Source organism: Coturnix japonica, chromosome 1, assembly GCF_054131305.1.
Source record: "Coturnix japonica strain WE chromosome 1, WE-NBRP24, whole genome shotgun sequence".
Lineage (NCBI taxonomy): Eukaryota > Metazoa > Chordata > Aves > Galliformes > Phasianidae > Coturnix > Coturnix japonica.
In genome coordinates, this window is record NC_140663.1 from 68321134 (window position 1) to 68340031 (window position 18898).

Below are 18898 nucleotides of genomic sequence, written 5' to 3' on the forward strand. Positions count from 1 at the left end.
GATCAGGATGTTTTTCAGTATAAAACAAACAAAAAATCTAGCTTCAAAATTCAGTGAAGTCCCAGATCTTCGGCTGTTCATTTTGCCTTTTCATAAGAATTTGTGGAAACTGCTTTATTGTTGAATAAGAATATTTTTGAAATCTCAAAAAATTTCATAAAGTGAAATTATTGTCCTGCATTAAAATCACACAGCAGTCAACACTTAAATTGTTTTAGCTGCCAAGCAAAGACTTGCTTAAAACTTACTCCAAATGATGACATGCTAATGGAAAGCTTTGTGTACAGCAGACAGCAGTTCCCCTCTCTCCTCCACTGGCATTTTCTGACAGCCCTGATCTTGGGCTTTAAAGAACTGCTGAGGTAATGCGTACACTGAAGTTCAAGGGAAGCTTTGGAACATTTTTTATGAAGCACAAAGTCTTAATTCTTAGCAGGGCACCTTGACTCGCAAAAGGAGCCTGATTTTCAAGCTACCTCTTATTTCTGAGCCCTTCTTATTTTAGAGCTGCATTGAAACTGAAGAATGCACTCTTGAGAGTGTCAATATGGTTTTCATTCAGTTTTACCCCCTGACTTGAGATAATTCTATTACTGCTGTAGCTCTCAAGTGGGTGAAAGAAATATATTTTTCTCTGTCCCTGTGTGTAATCGGGGTATAACGAAACAGGGGGGAAGAAAGGAAGACAAAACCAGCATATTCCTTAGCTTTACAAAACTGATTACAAGAAGTGCTGTGTGAAAACTCATGAACAGGTCACAGACACACTGCCTTTACAAAATAGCATCTTCTACTGTGGTTACATGTGGAGTGCATTGAATTTAAAAATAAAACATCAGAAAACTCTCTCTAGATAATCTCATGGTAAATCTACTTACAAGCAGCTCATCACTGTGGTGTTTCCTGACAGGAATATGTTTCTGCTTGTTTACAAGCTTATCTACATGTGTTTCAGAGGTGTCTGAACTCAAGAATTTTCATGACTTTGAGATCCAACTTTCATCCTGAAGAGAAAAGAAAACCTATCTATAAATGTCGTTCCTGTTATTTCTCATATTTCCAATCTTTCAGTTTAATATTAAAGAATCTAAATTAAGAATCTATATATTTAAAGGAGATAATAAAGAAAGAAACCCTGCAACAGGATACACTTTAAAATATGTGTCCCAGGTTTGACTTCAGCTGATGAGCGAAAGACAAGTGAATATTGATATGAGATTTTAGAGAACAAACTAGGAACTAGAACAGAGGTTCCCAAACTTTTTTGGATTGCTATCAACCCTCAGAATTTCTTGTAGACCACCAGGCATCATTATCATCAAACTTTTAATTGAAAACACTATTAAAAACAGTGTTTAATATGGCTCTGTGGATTAACTGCAAACCCCTTACCGTGGCCTCCTGGACCACCAGTGTTCTGCAGACCATGGTTTGGGAACCACTGAGCCAGACTACACACATAGAACAACACCCCGACAAAACACTTGTGTGTCTGAGAGCAGAGTCGGGCCTTCTGTTGGGTGATGCACTCAAATAACGTACAACTCAGTTTAACCTTCCTGGTACCTGAAGAACACAAGACCCTTTTGTTTTTCTCTTACCTTGAGTTTCTTTTTTATTGCTTTGGAGAAACAAGTAATTGGTACCAAAATCCAGCTTACGATTTCTTCATGTAGGATCTCTCATATTCTGAAGCAGTATAACTTTTCAGGAAGCTATCTGAAAAAAAAGGACACATAAAGCATACAAAAAGAAACAACAAACCAAAAAACACAATGCTGTGCACAGATAATTCCAGAACACATATGATTAATGTGAATCCCAAAATAAAAAAGTAAAAATAGTTTCTAAGGTTGTTTTTTTTAATCCTCTTGAAAATTTATTCTTTTTTCTTTTTTTCTTTTCTTTTTTTTTTTTTTTTTCCTCCCCCAATCCTTTAACCATGTTAAAACTCTGTGTGTGGTCATTAAAACATTTCAGCAACTTTCTGCAAATTCTTTAGAGTTCTTCTTTTGGCAATGGTATTATAAGATTGTCTGTTTATCACCAGATAAACACACAGAGGAAAATGATGATAGCAAAGAGAGGGGAATTTGAAGAGAAATGTTATAAATAAGAACAGCAGAACTCACTGTGCTGTGACCCAACCCTACATAAAGCCATAATATGGAGTGGGGAATGAGGAACCTTGGAAATTAATGACAGCTTTTAAAAAAAAAAAAAAAAAAAAAAAAGGAAGAAGAAAAAAAGAGCATAAAAACAAAGCTATGCCTCCATGGCAGCAACTCACTTGTTCCAGAGAGAAAAGAATGCTTCTCTGATATTTCCACTGCCCTGTATGATCACTCACAAAGGTAAAGCAGAGTTCTGAGTCAGGGTGAGATTGGAAAAGCTCACAGTAAAAGTCAAAATCATAGAATCATAAAATGACCTGTGTTGAAAAGGACCTCTAGTTTCAACCCCCCTTCCATGGGCAGGATTGCCAACCACTAGACCAGGCTGCCCAGAGCCACAATGCAAGACTTCTCATATGCAAGAGAAGTCAGTAAAGGAAAGAGTTCATCTTTACTTCACCTTTGAGCAACTATGGTCATATTTCACCATCAGCATCACTAATAAACATTACTGGAGTGTTTATAAAGGTGCATTAACAACCTTCCTCATTTGTATCCTAACCATTGCACACACCCAGAGAGATCTGCTATTTCTTAAGCTATCTATCGGTACACTTTTTCCAGGCAGTACCAACTGTTAGGACTGTTTTTCAGTGAGCATTGCAACTCAACTATTATTTGTCTGAAATACATGCAGTTCAGTTTGCAAACCTGATGAAACTGTTTGTAAACAAGTTATGTTGCCTCACCTCATTACTGAACAGATTCATTGCAAAATTCCCTTATGGTGCAGGGGGTTAGATGAGACTGTCATGTAGCTGGTGTGTACCTGGGGCAATGAGACCTACCTGAGCCAAGCATTTAGAATGCATACGTAATTCTGCCAGAATGAGATGCATGTGCTAGCAGTGTCCACTTCACATCCTTACCTGACACCATTGCTGTACATAATGTGTGTACTTTCTTTAGTAAATGGTGCCTTTCTGCAAACCATCAGCTTTTGGCTTCTCTCCACAGGAAGCAGGGAAGCTGCCTTCACCTATGCCATTACTGCTGCCGGGGTTGCACACGCTGTCACAGCCGCCTGCAGCCAGGGCAACCTCAGCAATTGTGGCTGTGACCGAGAGAAACAGGGCTACTACAACCAGGAGGAGGGCTGGAAGTGGGGAGGCTGCTCTGCGGATATCAGATACGGCATTGAGTTCTCCCGGAGGTTTGTTGATGCCCGAGAAATCAAAAAGAATGCACGAAGGCTGATGAACTTGCACAACAATGAGGCTGGAAGAAAGGTATTTGAGAAAGCAGGAGGGATGGATGGGAAAATGTGTGCGCTGGAGGAAGAGGGGAGGCTGACGGTCTCAGGAGGCATTCTCTGAGAGTTTGCCCTTCACACTTGCACCAAATTATCTGATGGTGCTTAATGCTTATGGTTTGTTGCTGTTTCTTTTAATTCAGAGCTGGCCAAATTATTGCATAGCTACTCCTCTCAATGTTTCAGCTTCCAAGCAATCTTTCCAGTCCTCTCAATAAGAGAGAATTTTGCTGGAATCATCTGGGCTAAAATTCCATCTTAGCTTTTCATCTCTTTGCAAAAGTCTAGCAAGAGATGATGGGACAGGACTGAGTTTTTGAACTGCTGAACTGCCACAGCACTTGCAGCTATTTATTCCACCAAAAAACAAAACACTTCTTTGACCGCAGCTCTAATGAAATACATATTTTGTAGCAAATGTACAATTGTCTGTTCCTCACTGACAGGCTACAGATGGCTACACAAGCATGATTTTGGAAGAAGAAACAGCTTCATGTCTACAACCATGATTGAGTTGCTTGCAATTGAAAAAGATGAACGTAATGGAGCTGATTCATGTCCATTGAATAAAAATTTTCAAAACTCCAAACACTTCCCCTATAAAAAATAAAATATCTCACCAAGGGCAGATTTTACTATGCCTTTCAAAGTATTGTTATTCAGGTTAAAATAAATGCTGTTTCTGTCCTCCAGTGTGCATATGTTGTGCTGCAGGTGAAACCAATATACTGCTTCTCCCTATCTTGCCCCCAAAGTTATACAGAGATTTTCTTCTCCAGAACAATGTGAAATTTTATTCTACACCAAGTAATAGCAAAGGTTACTAAATCAGTGGTGCCATGGTTGCTTTGCTGAATATATTTTGGAGAATGTTTCCTAACTCTCACTCCTTGCAAGGCAACTTCTAGGGGATAGTAACCAGCCCTGCACATAAACAGGTGTTGGGTGGACAGTTACTTACTGGGATGAAACTGTTGCATACTCTCCAAGCCATGACCAGTCACCTGAAACTGAAAGTTTAGAGACAGGATTCATAGTCAATTGATGTTTGATACTGACATCCCCAGTTGTGAAGGAGATAGCTGGTTCTGAAAGCATCCTTAAGAGCAGCACAATCTCTTCCCAGAAACTTGTTCTGTCAAAAGGAGTAAGAGCACCTCATACTGCTGTACTGTGGTATAGAATCATAGAATCATAGAATCACCAAGGTTGGAAAAGACCTAAAAGATCATCCAGTCCAACTGTTCACCTATTACTAATAGCTCCCACTAAACCACGTCCCTCAGCACAACATCCAGTCTTTCCTTGAACACCCCCAGGGTCAGTGACTCCACCACCTCCCTGGGCAGTCCATTCCAGTGCCTGACCATCCTTTCTGAGAAGTAATACTTTCTAATGTCCAGCCTGAATCTCCCCTGTCGTAGCTTGAAGCCATTCCCTCTGGTCCTATCACTACTGACACGAGAGAAGAGGCCAACCCCCAGCTCACTACAACCCCCCTTCAGGAAGTTATAGAGGGCAATGAGGTATCCCCTGAGCCTCCTCTTCTCCAGTTGTTGTAGTCAAAGTGCAGGACCCAGCATTTGGTCTTGAACTTCATCCCATTGGCCCATTCAGCCCAGCTCTCCAGCCTGTCCAGATCCCTCTGTAGGGCCTCGCTACCCCCAGGCAGATCCACAATCCCAGCCAATTTGGTGTCATCTGCAAACTTACTGAGGGTGCATTCAATGCCCTCATACAGGCCATCAATAAAGATATTGAAGAAGACAGGCCCCAGCACCTATCCCTGGGGAACACCACTTGTGACCGGCATGAAGCACTGGTTCCAGGCTTGAGCATTTCTCTTAGCCTAAGTGTTTCACCTTGGTGTCACATTGTGTTTGAATGCCAAAGATGAAAGCCACATGTTAAACTTGCAATGCACTATTTGTTACCACTGCACACATTATGAGCACTGCTTAAATTGCCAACCCACTGTGTAGATCAGTTCCACCCCCACAGAAATGCCAATTCATGTCCTGTTTTGAACACGTTATAGCCTATATGTGAAAAAGGGACAAAAGAGCAACAGTGGATGCATAGATGGAGAACAGCAATGCTCCTTGCCCAGGGACAGAAGGCAGATCAATATCTGAGCCAGGCACTGGTCCCAGGTCCCCCAGTTCTATATACACTCCAGCAACCGCTAGACCACAATGCTGATTCTTCTTAAGCAAATTGTATTTTTACTGTTCATCAGAATTTCATAAGCAGAGGATGTAAGCAAACCAAAGATGTGTGTGCTTTTACAAATATTTCTGGCAGCAGCACTCATGCAAATGCATTTATTTTAGCTCTCCTAAGACTTCATTTTCTGTAAATATTCTTGTAAAATCAAATGATAGCACTCAATTTCATGTTTTTGAGATAGGAAAAAAGATTTGAAAATGCAGTCTATATATATATATATATTTCCCAAATACCCTTTGTAAGCAGTGTTTTAGAATTTACTCATTTTGTTGTTAGAGGTATTTTTCAGTAATTATATGTAGCCACAAATCGTCATTAATGCATTATTTTATTTGGAAAAGCTAAGTATGACTGAAAGGGTTTGATGCATCTTTTTGTTTTTTTTTTTTTTCAATTCCAATCCACCAAACCCTGATGAATGTGCTCATATAAAAGACGGTTTAGGGTCCATGATTAGAAATAATGTTGGTGTCATGACATATACTCACATGACATGAACATGTAAATTTTACAGTATATGATACTTACTGATTTTGGTTCATCTGAAATAGTTTTCTGTTTCTATAGATTAGACATTCTGAATTTGAGGACTGACTGAAAGTTATGTTTAGAACAAAACTCTGGAAACAAGGCTATATTTCACTTTGTGAGCAAGGCCTTTAAGAAAATATGCAATTTCAGCTGAAAATCAGAACTCCCTTCTGGGAATTCAGATGAATTCTGAATTTATCCTCCGTTGACTTGACATTTGGCAGTTTTGGAGATCCTGGGTAAACTTGGATCTGATTGTGAACTGGAAAAAATATCTCAAACCATTTCTTTTGCTTACATGTGGATGCTATTCTGACATGCTTTGTGTGGTCCGTATTCAGCCTCAAGCCAGAAATATTGCACTAAGGGCTGGACATTCACTGAAGAACAACTCTGGATCTCCATCTTCCTCCTCCTTTCCCCTTCCAAATTCTCCCAACAAAAGTAGGAAAACTTGTACCTCTCTATTTGCTCTGTCAGCATGGTTCTGCATCTTGTCTTAATATCTGAAAACAGTTTGGAGTCAAACTATGATGAGAGGGCTGAAGTAAGGGTATTATTCCCTTCTACTGAATATGAATAAAAGTTCAGAAGGAAATGACAGTAAACTTAGATTTTTTTTTACTTCTTTTTTGCTTCATCCATTTTCAAATAATCTTTTCAACTGTAGGATGGAAATGTCAAGACTGTAGAGGAAACATGTTTTTGTAGCTCCCTACAATAATCCCATTAGCCATTAAAATACTTATTAGTTACAGTGTAATCATATCAAAAGTGATATAAGAAAAAAATCCAATAACTTGATTTTATGAACATTAATCCATTTGCTAAGGTTTTGTATTTCATCGGACTTTTGCTATTTTAAAGACCACGTTTCCATCCGTAATACTAAGGCTCACAGTTCTAACTCAGTTCATACTGAATTGTTCTTTAGAACTGTGTAAGACTGACAATATTTAGGCAATAAATCTACTCATTTGCTAATACAGAAACAGCAGGAAGAAAGAATTCAAAGAGATTTCAACCCCATATGCAGTTGTTCCCATTTTGCTCGGAAAGCAGTGGGAGGGTCTTGATCATTCCATTCAACCTCTGCCAGATGCCTAGAAAATCACTTCTAGAATCATCATGCAGGAGATTGGTCAATTGGACCAATTATTTGGATGTTCCATTCCCTATTCCCTATGTGGATTTATTCATGGATGGATCTTTGCCCCTTTCCAGTCTCTCCCAGTGCATGTCACAGAGCTGTTGAGCATGCCTAGGGGTCAGAAGCATTTGTAGCTCAAGTGGTGTAGATAATGTTGTGCTCTCTCAAAGCATGTTCTCAGTAATAGCATTTTGCTATTAAAAATAGAGTACTGAGGAATTTCTCTTTGAGAAAAGAACAACATAGTGCATAAATAACTACACAAACACGACAAGGAGATGAGGGGAAAATAGTTCTGGGGGTTTTTAAACATGATTCTAGGATTGAGATGCTCAACACAACACCAAAAATGTACTGCTTAGAAAAGGCAGACAGTTTTCAGAGAATTTCAGGTGACTGGAAAGAATGGATCCCCTAATTGCTCAAAAAACCGCATCCCTTAATTTCTCTGCACTGCATTTCTAACAATAGTTTCAGCTAATGTGAAGCCTGTGAAGCTTCATTTGTAATGTAAAGCCCCAGTGATAATGTCATAAACTTATCATTGGTGCCATTTGGAAAAAATAAATGCTTAGTGATTCCTGGTGACATGAGATGCTACCAATGAAAGATTTATGCTTTGTGGTAAGATAGTTGCATGCAGCGTTAAAGAATAAAGCAGCTAACTTCACCATCATGTTTTAAGTGGCTGCTGTGATTCAGAATGGAAAGTACAAATGTGTTAAATGAAAACAACCCTCCAAGGGAAGACTAGCATATGCCTAATGCAAACGTTACTGCAAAAAGGAGAAAGAATGGTTTATTGTAAATCTGAATGATTACAGAGAGATTTGTGGGCAAAACTTTGATAGAGTAATGAAAAATTAAATAGCAACAAAACCAAGTAAGCTCTGATGCTGCTTTACGAGACAGCTTTCTATCATGTATTTTTAGAAAAAGTGTCTTTATTCTGGGACAAATGAACATAGAGAGAGCAAAATCCGGGCACACATGCTGTTAGTCTAAACTTTTTGTTGAAAGCTTCAAAACAATGACTGGCACTCATGATGAATACCAACTATAAACATGTTTTTTTGTTTGTTTGTTTTTAAGGGGGTGGGGAAGTCAAAAGCTGACAAATTGGTAGCAGATCATAGCTTTTACTAAAAAGAAGACAAGAAATGTTTCTAACAGTTCATCAATCACTTATGTTTTTACAATAGATAATGATTGTGGTTATGTGGAAAAAACCCAAAAACTGGCCTATTTCTTTATCTTCCAGAGACACACCCATAACATCAAATGCTAGAAACTCAGCTTGGTACCATCCCAATATTTATTCCTTTGTAATGTCAATGGATTTTCTCATGTTTTTCTGGAATGCCTAGAAGATGACAACATCTTCTTTTACACTTGAAGCTGTAAGAGTGGGGATAGAAATAAAAATAAAATCAGACTCTATTTGCAAGAGATTATTCAGTTACCTGGGACAATAATTCCATCTGACCCATGACTAGTTTTCACAGTTCCTGGCACCACAGAACTACAGTACAGGGAAGAGATTTTTGCTGACCAGCTTTGGCAGTAGAACAGCTAATGAAGTGATTTGTTAGTCACCATTAAATATAATACACATGTACACATACAGATAACAATAGGCTGTGTGTGTGCACATCATTGTATATATCTATATATAAATTTATATGCACCATTGGCTCATAAAATATGTAAGAAAGTTTTTGCTCAGTTCACCCCACCTGTAATAATTAAATTACTAAACTAGCTTCGGTGAGATGCTTAGTATGCCTTAACCCATTGTAAAGTGACCTTACAGTCACCTAACAGTATTTCTAGTATCAGAAACAATCCCCAAACTCTGGATGACATACATGTTATAAAATTGCAGAGGAGACTGAATCCCACTTTCAAAAGTAAAAACTATCAATTTTTCCTCTTCTATGAGCCTAAAATATTCTTAAAAATGTGACTTTATTTCCTAAGTCATTTCTGTGATTTAAGAATGTGACTTTACAGATTTTACAGCCCCGAGCCCATTATTTACTGAAACTCTTTCTGAAAGAGAAACATTATTTCATTGCACTTCCATTGTGTGAATATCTCACAATCTAAATAAAAGCTTTAGATAATTGTGCTCAATGGCATACTTTCCACTTTCCCACTTAAACTGATTTACAGACAGATATAAATCCAGCTTCAAAAAGTTTGGTGTTACAGCTTGGGTGGGTTAGGTGGATAACTAATGCTTATCCATATGCCCTGAGTATGCAAGCTTTGGCTCAAAATCTCATGAGAATAGTTCTCCTGCTTCCAGTTGGGCTGGATTTACTAGACTATTTTTTTCTTCCAGAAACACACCCTTAATGTCGACTGCCAGAAGCTACATCTGGTACTATCCTACATTTTGAATGTATTGCTTTAAAATTAGAGGAGGGAAACAGCCAAATATTTTAGAAGTTGTTAAATGGTTTTATTCTAAAAATGGGCATGCCCATGCATACCATGAAATGTATACAAGATGCACATATAATTTATCTAGTAAAATACTACTGCACACCCTCAAAACATGACATCTCTTTGCCTGACACACCAAAACCAGCAGTGAAGTGTTTTATTCTCTTTAAAATAATGATTAAAAATTTCCTTGTAAGCCTTACAGAAATTTCCATGGAAAAAGATAGTGAAATAATGCAATCGCACTTAGTTTGAGGATGATTTAAAGGGTGCTCATTGAGTTTTCTGCTTTTTTCAATATTGCCCTTTGAAAATACTTTTCAGAGAATTCAATCAATTGCAGCAGTTTTCTGCTCAAAAAAGCAGCTATTCTCTTCTCTTAGAATAGCACCTAGCTATTCTCTTCTCTTCTAGAAGGTAAGGAAGATGTCCAGATGGGCAAGTTTCTATGGTCAATCATAGTGTTAGGGGCTTTCATCTGATGGCCAACAGTTCTCAGAATTCCAGGCTTATATTCCTGCTGGCCAGGGAGGGAACTTGTGTAGGGAAAGCAACAGCCTTTTTCACTTTGCAGGGTATTCAGTGGAAATACGATGGGATTGAATGCTTTACCTAGGTAGGTGAATGCTTTACCTAGGGAGGTTGCTGAAGGGCAGGAGGTCAGTTCATGCCTCTCAGAAGGTCAGAGGTTCCCGTGTCCTGATGACTTCTGGCCAGTGCCAGAGAAAAGCCATCTTGTGGCTGGGTACTGTTCCACTGCAAAGGTCCTTGCTCCCATCAAACTAAACAATAAGAAGAATCTGGATGCAATAAGAGAGGGAATAAACATGATAAGTCAGTTCATCACCTTGAGCAGCCTTACACAGAAACATAAATTAAAATATGCAGCCAAAACACCACCACCAGTCTTGCTAACTTCACTCTTGTTGGCTTCACTATGCCCTCTCTTCACCAGACCTGGGCAGAACCTGATGAAATATGACATAAGCTGCTCAATTTTAGGCTCTCTCAACAGCTATTAAATAAGAATATTTTCAGAACATTTGTATTAGAGAAGTAGCATTATATCCTACTAATATTAGGATGCTCAGCTTTCCAATTTAGAAAAAAAAATAAAAAATAAAAAAGCAAAATACCCTAACAAATAATGAATGAATACAAAAAGCATACAGAACAACCCCAAATCCAGTTTTGTTACCCAGATGGGTTCATGAGGTCAGTATTTCGACAGCAGTACTGGACCCCAGGCTGCACTGAGGCTAAAGTTTGCTGATGCCCACTCATCACTGGCAAGCTGTAAGTTCTTGTGGCTGCAGCTGCTTGAGTATGCAAAGGGATGGTGACATCGTAAGACCAAAATCTGTCTCTTTGGGCACTGGTATTACCCAAAGCAAAAGTTGATTACTTGCATATTTGATGGGGAAAACTCTTAAAGTCTTCTATTTCTTTTTGATACTGCAGTCAAAAAGTAATATGGATTTTGTTACATTCAACATCTGGCCCAAAAATGTGCATTTCCACTAAGAAAAACACAAACCAGAAAAGGCAAGCCAAAACAAACACACACAAAATGTTACTATTGTTTTTACATATTTTATCCAGATAGGATTTTTAATATGTACAGAAACTGTATCTGATGTTATACAGTTGGGTCTAGATATGGAACTTGAAAAAAGGAGTTTCTTTTCATGCGTATCATTTTGTTTTATTTCAGTCTTTGCTAGGTTTTTCTACTTAACTGGCAGCGGAAAACCCTCAAATTGCACTTTCAATGTATGATTTATATAGATATAAAAATATGTGGAATAAGAAAGTTTTAACATTATATTTCACAATTCATTTAGAAAAGTAGCAGCAGTTAGAAAATTTTACTTGGCAAGATCTTACTGGGGTGGGAGTGGGCCTGCATGTGGAAAATGGACATAAAGAATGTTCCTACTATTAGACTGAGGCAGCATGGTCCAATGATGGGAATTTGCTTTGGGAAGTAGATCTTGCTGTAAACTATTTGAGATTAGATACGAGGTGCTGACATATGACAAATGAAACTGCTGAATAAGTGGGTCATATGAGCTAATGATTTTCAATCTTTAATCAGGCACCTACCTCAGCATCATGTATCAGATCTGAGTAAATAAGTACCTTCAGGGCTCAGGGTCAGAACTCTGATGGGAATTCTTCTGAGAAAAACTAGGCTGGAGGGACACACAGAAAGAAAACACTGGCCACTCTTCTATCACAGCATTGTCAGGACAAAATGGTACCACCTTTGTTAGGCCCAATGGCACCTTGAGAATGAGAAGCTGTTGAGATCCCAGCAACAAAGGCACAGCTTTCTGTCTAAATGGCAAGGTGCAAAGTAGAAGCAGCAGGGCCTTCTCAAGGATTTCCTTATGGTATCCCATGGGGCCTTATGGCCATACCTCAGGAAAAGCCAGAGTGTGCTAGCTTGCTAGCGAAGAGGAACTCTCAGCAGCATCTGTATGGAAAAGGAAAAAAAAAGTCTTACTTCAAATCTGCTAAGTTTGAGCCATACATTCCCTGACCTCCAAGTTTTTGGGCACAGTTTTATACCCACAGCTGACTGTGGGCACACAAATTATAGCATTCAGGAATTTAACTACCTGATGATTGGGCCTGTGCTCAGTGTTGTAATCCCAAGCATTCCACATTCATGAGAGAAGCCCTCCAAAAAATTAAAAAAAAAAAACCCCAAACCTGAAAGATTGGCTTCAGGATCATGAATTAATACATTTTGAAACTTCTGGGGATTTTTGTGCTTGTATGGTTTGCATTTTCTGGTTCTTCCACAATCATAAAAATCAGGAATATTTGAAAAAATACTGCAGAGGAGTCTGACTTCTGTACAACAAAATGACTCATGGAACTGAACCTCCAGAGTGACAAAAAACAGAAAACAAAAACAAAGTCGGACAGTGTTGTATAATAAAGGTAGTGTCTCAACAAAATACACATAGGTACACACAGTAGATAGACATGCTCATATGTATAAACATACATACACATAGATAGCATGTAGGACACCAGAATGGGTAATATCTTTGCTTTTTAGAAACAATGATACTCTTGGTAGTAGAAGGAAAGCATATCAATGAGAGACACCAAGGCTTCACAAAGCAGTGTCCAGAGTGCCTAGCCCACGGAATCAGGAGCCTTACAAGCTTTGCCTCCTTCTGCTGTCTGGGCAAGTTACTGGTCTTGCCTTTCAAACTAAAAACTGGACATCACACACACATGCAAAGCCTGATAGAATGCATACAAAAACACAAGGTTGCCCTTCACCAAGAACCGTCACCTAGGGAGAAGAGGAACACAAGGTGTGCTGGATCTGACCCACTGCTGCTGCTTTCTTGGAAGTTTTTACATCCTGTAGTGCTCTGTGATGGTGGTGTAAAGAAAGTTGCTTCCGTCCACATTCTGTTACAAATTTTTGTACTATTTTTGTAATGTTTGCAGTAGTTGGAAGAGAGTCATAGAATCAGTCTGGTTAATAATAATGTATTTCAGCAGTATCAGTGAAACACATAAGCAATAATAATGATTAAAAAAAAAAGTAAATAGAAACATAATGGGCATCTCAATATCAGAATCTGCAGAACAGGACTGTAATCCTCTTTGCAGTGGAAGGAGACCTCGAACCATCACATCCTCCTGCACATGCACAAAGAAGAGTCAGAGGAGTCCTGATGGACCCTGGACTATTTGATAAGGCACCCTTCTATTTGCTGCTACTGAAATGATGCTGCCATGGCAGAGGGTGGCAATCTTTCTGGCTGGGAAGACAGTTAAGCAGAGAGAGCAATTTATTGTCCATAGAAATTTGTCCATAGAAAGCAGTTCATCATAGCCTTGCTGATTTTCCTTTTAGACCATTGCAGCTGTAGGATCTTCTTTGCTAAGCCAGTCATCCTTGTTGGAAATCAGATTTTTTTTTTTTTTGCCTGTGAGCACTGAAGAACTGACTGGACTTTGGCCTAGGAAAGCCCATGGTTCCAGAAAGTCTAAGGTATTTTTAACTAGGATGCTCAGCTATCTTGTACTTCCTACTGTATGTTGGCAAGGCAGAATTAAAACTAAATATTCTCTTTAATACTGAAACCTCAGAAATTTGGTAAAAATACAAAACATGCAATTTAACTGAAGCTCAAACAACTCAGGAGGGTGCCCTCTATTTGCAGGGATAACCAGATCTGCTCAGCTTTTATTTTAAGGCCAGTTTCTTAAGCAGTAAGCATTTTTTACTTCCCTTCTACTTCATTATGCCATTGTACTCAGATTTCGGCCCTTTTATCCTTTGCCCATTTCAGTCATGTTCTGGGATCTGCAATGAAACCGCTATAGGAGATGGTCTGTAGTATCAGTAATATTTCAAGACAAGCTCAGTAGCTCGTATTTCCTTGTTAGGATCCCAGTGCAAAGGGGAAAGATCAGCTTGCTTTGTTTCTAGGCCTTGACTTTCATAAGCTAATGGTGGCTGTGAGTGCAGTCGTGGTCATGCATAAGGGCAGGAAAAGAGAGAGGTGTTTTCTTGAGGCCTGTCTCCCCTCAAGGCATGCAAGGGAGGGGAAGGCATTTGGATTTCTTCTAGGGCACACCTGATGTTGGGTCAGCCACCTCCAGGGGCTGGTGGCAACCTCTTCACTAAGCCCAGAAAGCACATCCATATTGAGAAGGAGGTATTTTTAGACATTACACAGCAATAGCAATAATAAATGCTCTTTCTTCTCTTTGGCTCACAGCTCAGTGAGGCCCTATGTTGAATTTCACATCATCTACTGTTGCACAACCATTGCCCTGGGGCAAAAAATATTCTTATGGATGAACATTTTTGTGAAATGGGGCTGGGTACTGCAAGAAGTGCTGCTTTTAAAGTTGATAGTACACTCTATGGGCTGAGTAGTTAATATGTATGCTGCTATTGCCATTGCTGGTGTAGGCAAAGTTTTTAATTGCTCAGTGAACATGAATGCCTATTTACCTACATAGTATATATTGTTCTGCAAATATTAAAACTGGCCAAAATTTTAAAATATTATTTAAACATTACTTAAGGCTATTAAGGTTAAATATTCAATCTTACACCACTTTTAAAAATATGCATTGAAAATTTCTACTCACTTTAATGACCTTTAACATGAACTGAACAGACTGAGTCTTAGGTGAGCTTGCAATGTAATGTTCCCATGGTAACAATATTCAATATCTGTGCATGTAGGTGCTTGAAGAGAGAATGAAACTGGAGTGCAAGTGTCACGGAGTTTCAGGTTCCTGTACAACCAAGACCTGCTGGACCACACTTCCTAAATTCAGAGAGATTGGATATATTTTGAAAGAGAAATACAACGCTGCAGTACAGGTGGAGGTGGTGCGAGCCAGTAGACTAAGACAGCCAACTTTCCTGAAGATCAAGCAGATCAAGAGTTACCAGAAACCAATGGAAACAGATTTAGTGTACATTGAAAAGTCACCAAACTACTGTGAGGAAGATGCTTCCACAGGAAGTGTTGGCACCCAGGGACGACTCTGTAACCGCACCTCTCCCAATGCGGATGGGTGTGACATGATGTGCTGCGGAAGAGGTTACAACACACACCAGTACACCAAGGTGTGGCAGTGCAACTGCAAATTCCACTGGTGCTGTTTTGTGAAGTGCAACACTTGTAGCGAGCGGACAGAGGTGTTCACCTGCAAATAACGGCATCGTGCACAAACGAACAGAGCAAATCGCCACCAGTGAAGACAGTGGAGGACAACAAACGACAACAGCATCATTTTGCACATCTAATCTTCTTTGGGAAAAAAAACAAAAACAAACACAAACCAGTACATAAACCAATCCCTCCCCACCACTTACACCTCTACAGATGGTGCATTTTGGCTGGCTGACTGTTGTGACTGCTTTGGACAACAGGACTAAGGTGATGTTGACAACTACATGAAACATTTTCTCTCTTTTTTTCTTTCCTTTTTTCTTTTCTTTTTTTTTTTAAGCTACAATCTGGGTGTTGTAGAGTTCTCCTAGTAAGCGTTATACATATCAGAGAAGCTGATGGCGTTGCAGCTCCCATAAAATTTAAATAAAAAGACACCTTCTCAGATTTTATGACAGAAACACCAAGCCCTGTGCAAATAAAGACTTCTGTTTTTCTTAAGAAACAAAATCTTCACTGACTAGAACAAAGCAGTCTTGCTGCAAAACCCTAAATTTATAAGAAAGCAGGTAGAGAGAAAACCACAACTGGTGGGGAGATAAAACCTGTGGCGGAAATACTCCACTATCAGCTTGAAAAAATAAAGTTCACAAAATTACATCAGCTGCCAGTGACACTGGAACTCTTTGAATGAACATTAAAAATAATTATTTATGTTTAAATAGCATAAAAAAAATTCTAAGCACTAACGGGTAGTTATGTCTTAATTCTGTACTAAATGTAAACTTATTGGAACTCTGACTTTTTGATTTTTGTATTTGGTTCTCCCTAAGTTCTTCAATGCTACTGATCTGTTGTCACTCCTCTAGTAGAGAGTTCGAATTCTGTAGGCCTTAAGCAATGACCAGAACTGAGCAAAAGATCACGTTAAGCTGATGCTTACAAATGCTTGATGAAGACTTTCTCGTTTGCCTCCTGACTACGAGTGACTCTTTTAGATTCAGGCTTCAGGCATGGAGCACCTACCCTCAGCTCTCTGCAGGGAGTTGTGGGATACAAATAAATGCTTCAACAAACATCAAAGGTTTTGCTTTGCAGTCAAATGCACTGGCAGGATCTTACAAGCATTAAACTTTGCCTTTAACAGTTAAAACATAAGATTAGCAATAGTTTTTTAAAAATTACCAGCTCAGTATCAGCTGAGAAGTTAATAAATATATGGTGGCTGAACACCGTATTGCTGCAGCCTGTGAGTCATGATGGATTCATGAGCATAAGAAAGCTAAAACGTGGACTAGATTGTGTCATCATTATTCTAAGGTTGGCAATAACACAACCCTGGTAAATGTGTGAATGTTAAGAAAGTAGGGGACTTTTTACAACAGTGTCCAATTTTAATTCACTTGTCTTTTTCCTCTGAAAGATTAAAAAAAAAAAAAAAAAAAATCATCTGATCATAGAGCCATTAAAGGTTGGAAAAGATCATCTAGTCCAAGTGTCAAACCACCCCATCTGATGTTTTACTACTGCAAAACCCAATGATTCTAACACAGACACATCCATTACAATACAGTCCATTTAATCATATAATCACATGCTTGCAGCAGGGATCCCAAGCTGTTGCCCTGCTAGCTCCCATGCTGACTATGTGAATAATCTAGGATCACCCCCAAATTTATGGGCTTGTACTATCAAAAGAAACCAGCTGCACAGGGACCTTAGTTTGACTGCTCGTGAAGACCTGCCTTTCTGACAGAGACACTTACCCCCTGAAAATCAGACTCCTTTGATGTGTCACCTATGGGGCAACCAAAACGCTAAGCACTTGTGCATTTTTGTTATTGCTGTTGGTTTCTAAATAACAACCACTGGTTCAAACTCAGCATAAACGAGTGCAACTACACAAAAGGAAGCTGGGCCCCTCCCCAAATGCTAGGGTCACTCTGTATAATTTAAAGTTCCTTTGATTCATGGGGACTGTTGTTGAATAATAGTGAAATACTGTACTTTCACTACATTCTTGACAGGAAGCAAATAAAGCTCCCAAGCACAGTAATGCACAGTCTTATGGTACTAGATACTGTAAATATATTAGAATAGTATTTGTTAAGTACAGTTGAAGAATCCAATTAAGTTATATTAATGTATATCGTTTAAATGTCTATAGAGTATTTTAAATTATTGTGAACTACACTGCATTAAGAAGAAAAAAAGGTTATATATTATAACACCAGCCACTCTGAAAAGTGGACCAAAGTGATGCTATCTTTTTTTTTTACACACCTCTATTTCAAACAGCTATGTCAGTTATTCACCATCGTAACAATCCTATAACTGAATTATCTGTCTACAGTATAATGTTTCAGAGCATCCTAAAAAAGCTCTGCTCATGTAGGGGTGCAGCATTCAGAAAGGTACTGCTGTATGGCACAAAGCAGAGGCTGACCACAGAAGTTCATGGGTTTTGAACTGTGTCCCAAGAAAAAGCAGTTTTGATGAGAAAACACCATTACCACTACTGTACTGAAAAAGAAAAAAAAAAAAGACAAGTTTTTACAAATGTGTTTATGAACAGAGTAGGTTACACACAACGTTTCTTAAAAAAAAACCCACGTAGTTTGATGTCAAAGAATTGTGACAATTGAGGTTTGAATGTGACCAGCAACATAGTATGGTTTAACCATACATTAGCTATGACAAAACTAAAATACTGTATGTTATTAAAGAGTATAAGAACAAAGATCAATTTGTTTACTTTGTTAATGTTTTATGGCAAGCAGGAAAAAAAAAAAAAAAAAAGATGAAATGTGTTTCCATTAAAACTTAATTTTTTTCCCCTTCTAGACCTCTTTCTTTTTGTTCATTATTTACTTAGAAACAAAGAAAAGGCAGAAAAGCCTTAGGCAAGGGCTTCTCTGGATGAGAAATGGCATCCAGATTCCAAATTCTACGCAGGTTTTGTGTTTGTGAGAAGTAACAGTGGATTCTCCTGTGTTTGACACCAAAGTCCAGAGCCATCTACTTACACCAATGGTACAGTGGAGTGAGAACTAGCACCAGCTTTGGTGTAACCAGAGAATTACACAGTCTCAAATGAAATGGATAGAAATGTTCATTGGTAGCGGTGGGGCTTCAGATTCCAAAACACTTATCTTCCATGAATCTCACATTACAGATTAGTGAACACAGAGGAAATAGAGGCATACAGGAGAAGCTTGAAGGCCTCTTGTATGTGCTTGCATTTGCTCTAGCTCTCCAGCTTATTCAAGTAATTTACAGACATCTGAAAACCCAGATTAAACAGGACCTAAAAGATTTTGACAGCATTAGCGTTGGTCAGTTTCAGCAATATACTTAATGCTCAGAATGGTGTATTTCTGTAAGAAATCCAAAGAAAATGTACAACCTTTGTTGTATTTGCCCCTCAGGGAAGATATCC

At 38.7% G+C, this 18898-nt stretch overlaps 1 protein-coding gene across 4 annotated transcripts in view; it reads left to right on the forward strand.

Annotated features, from left to right (window-relative positions):
* Window positions 1–18302, forward strand: part of WNT7B (Wnt family member 7B) — a 92715-nt gene extending 74413 nt beyond the window's left edge. For all 4 annotated transcript variants that reach the window (XM_085522713.1, XM_085522720.1, XM_085522722.1 and 1 more), the window contains 2 exons: window positions 3132–3403; window positions 15024–18302. In XM_085522713.1, coding sequence (XP_085378839.1) covers window positions 3132–3403; window positions 15024–15503 — 752 coding nt within the window. In that variant the 3' untranslated portion in view covers window positions 15504–18302. The remainder of the gene's footprint in view (window positions 1–3131; window positions 3404–15023) is intronic.
* The last annotated feature ends 596 nt before the right edge of the window (window positions 18303–18898 follow it).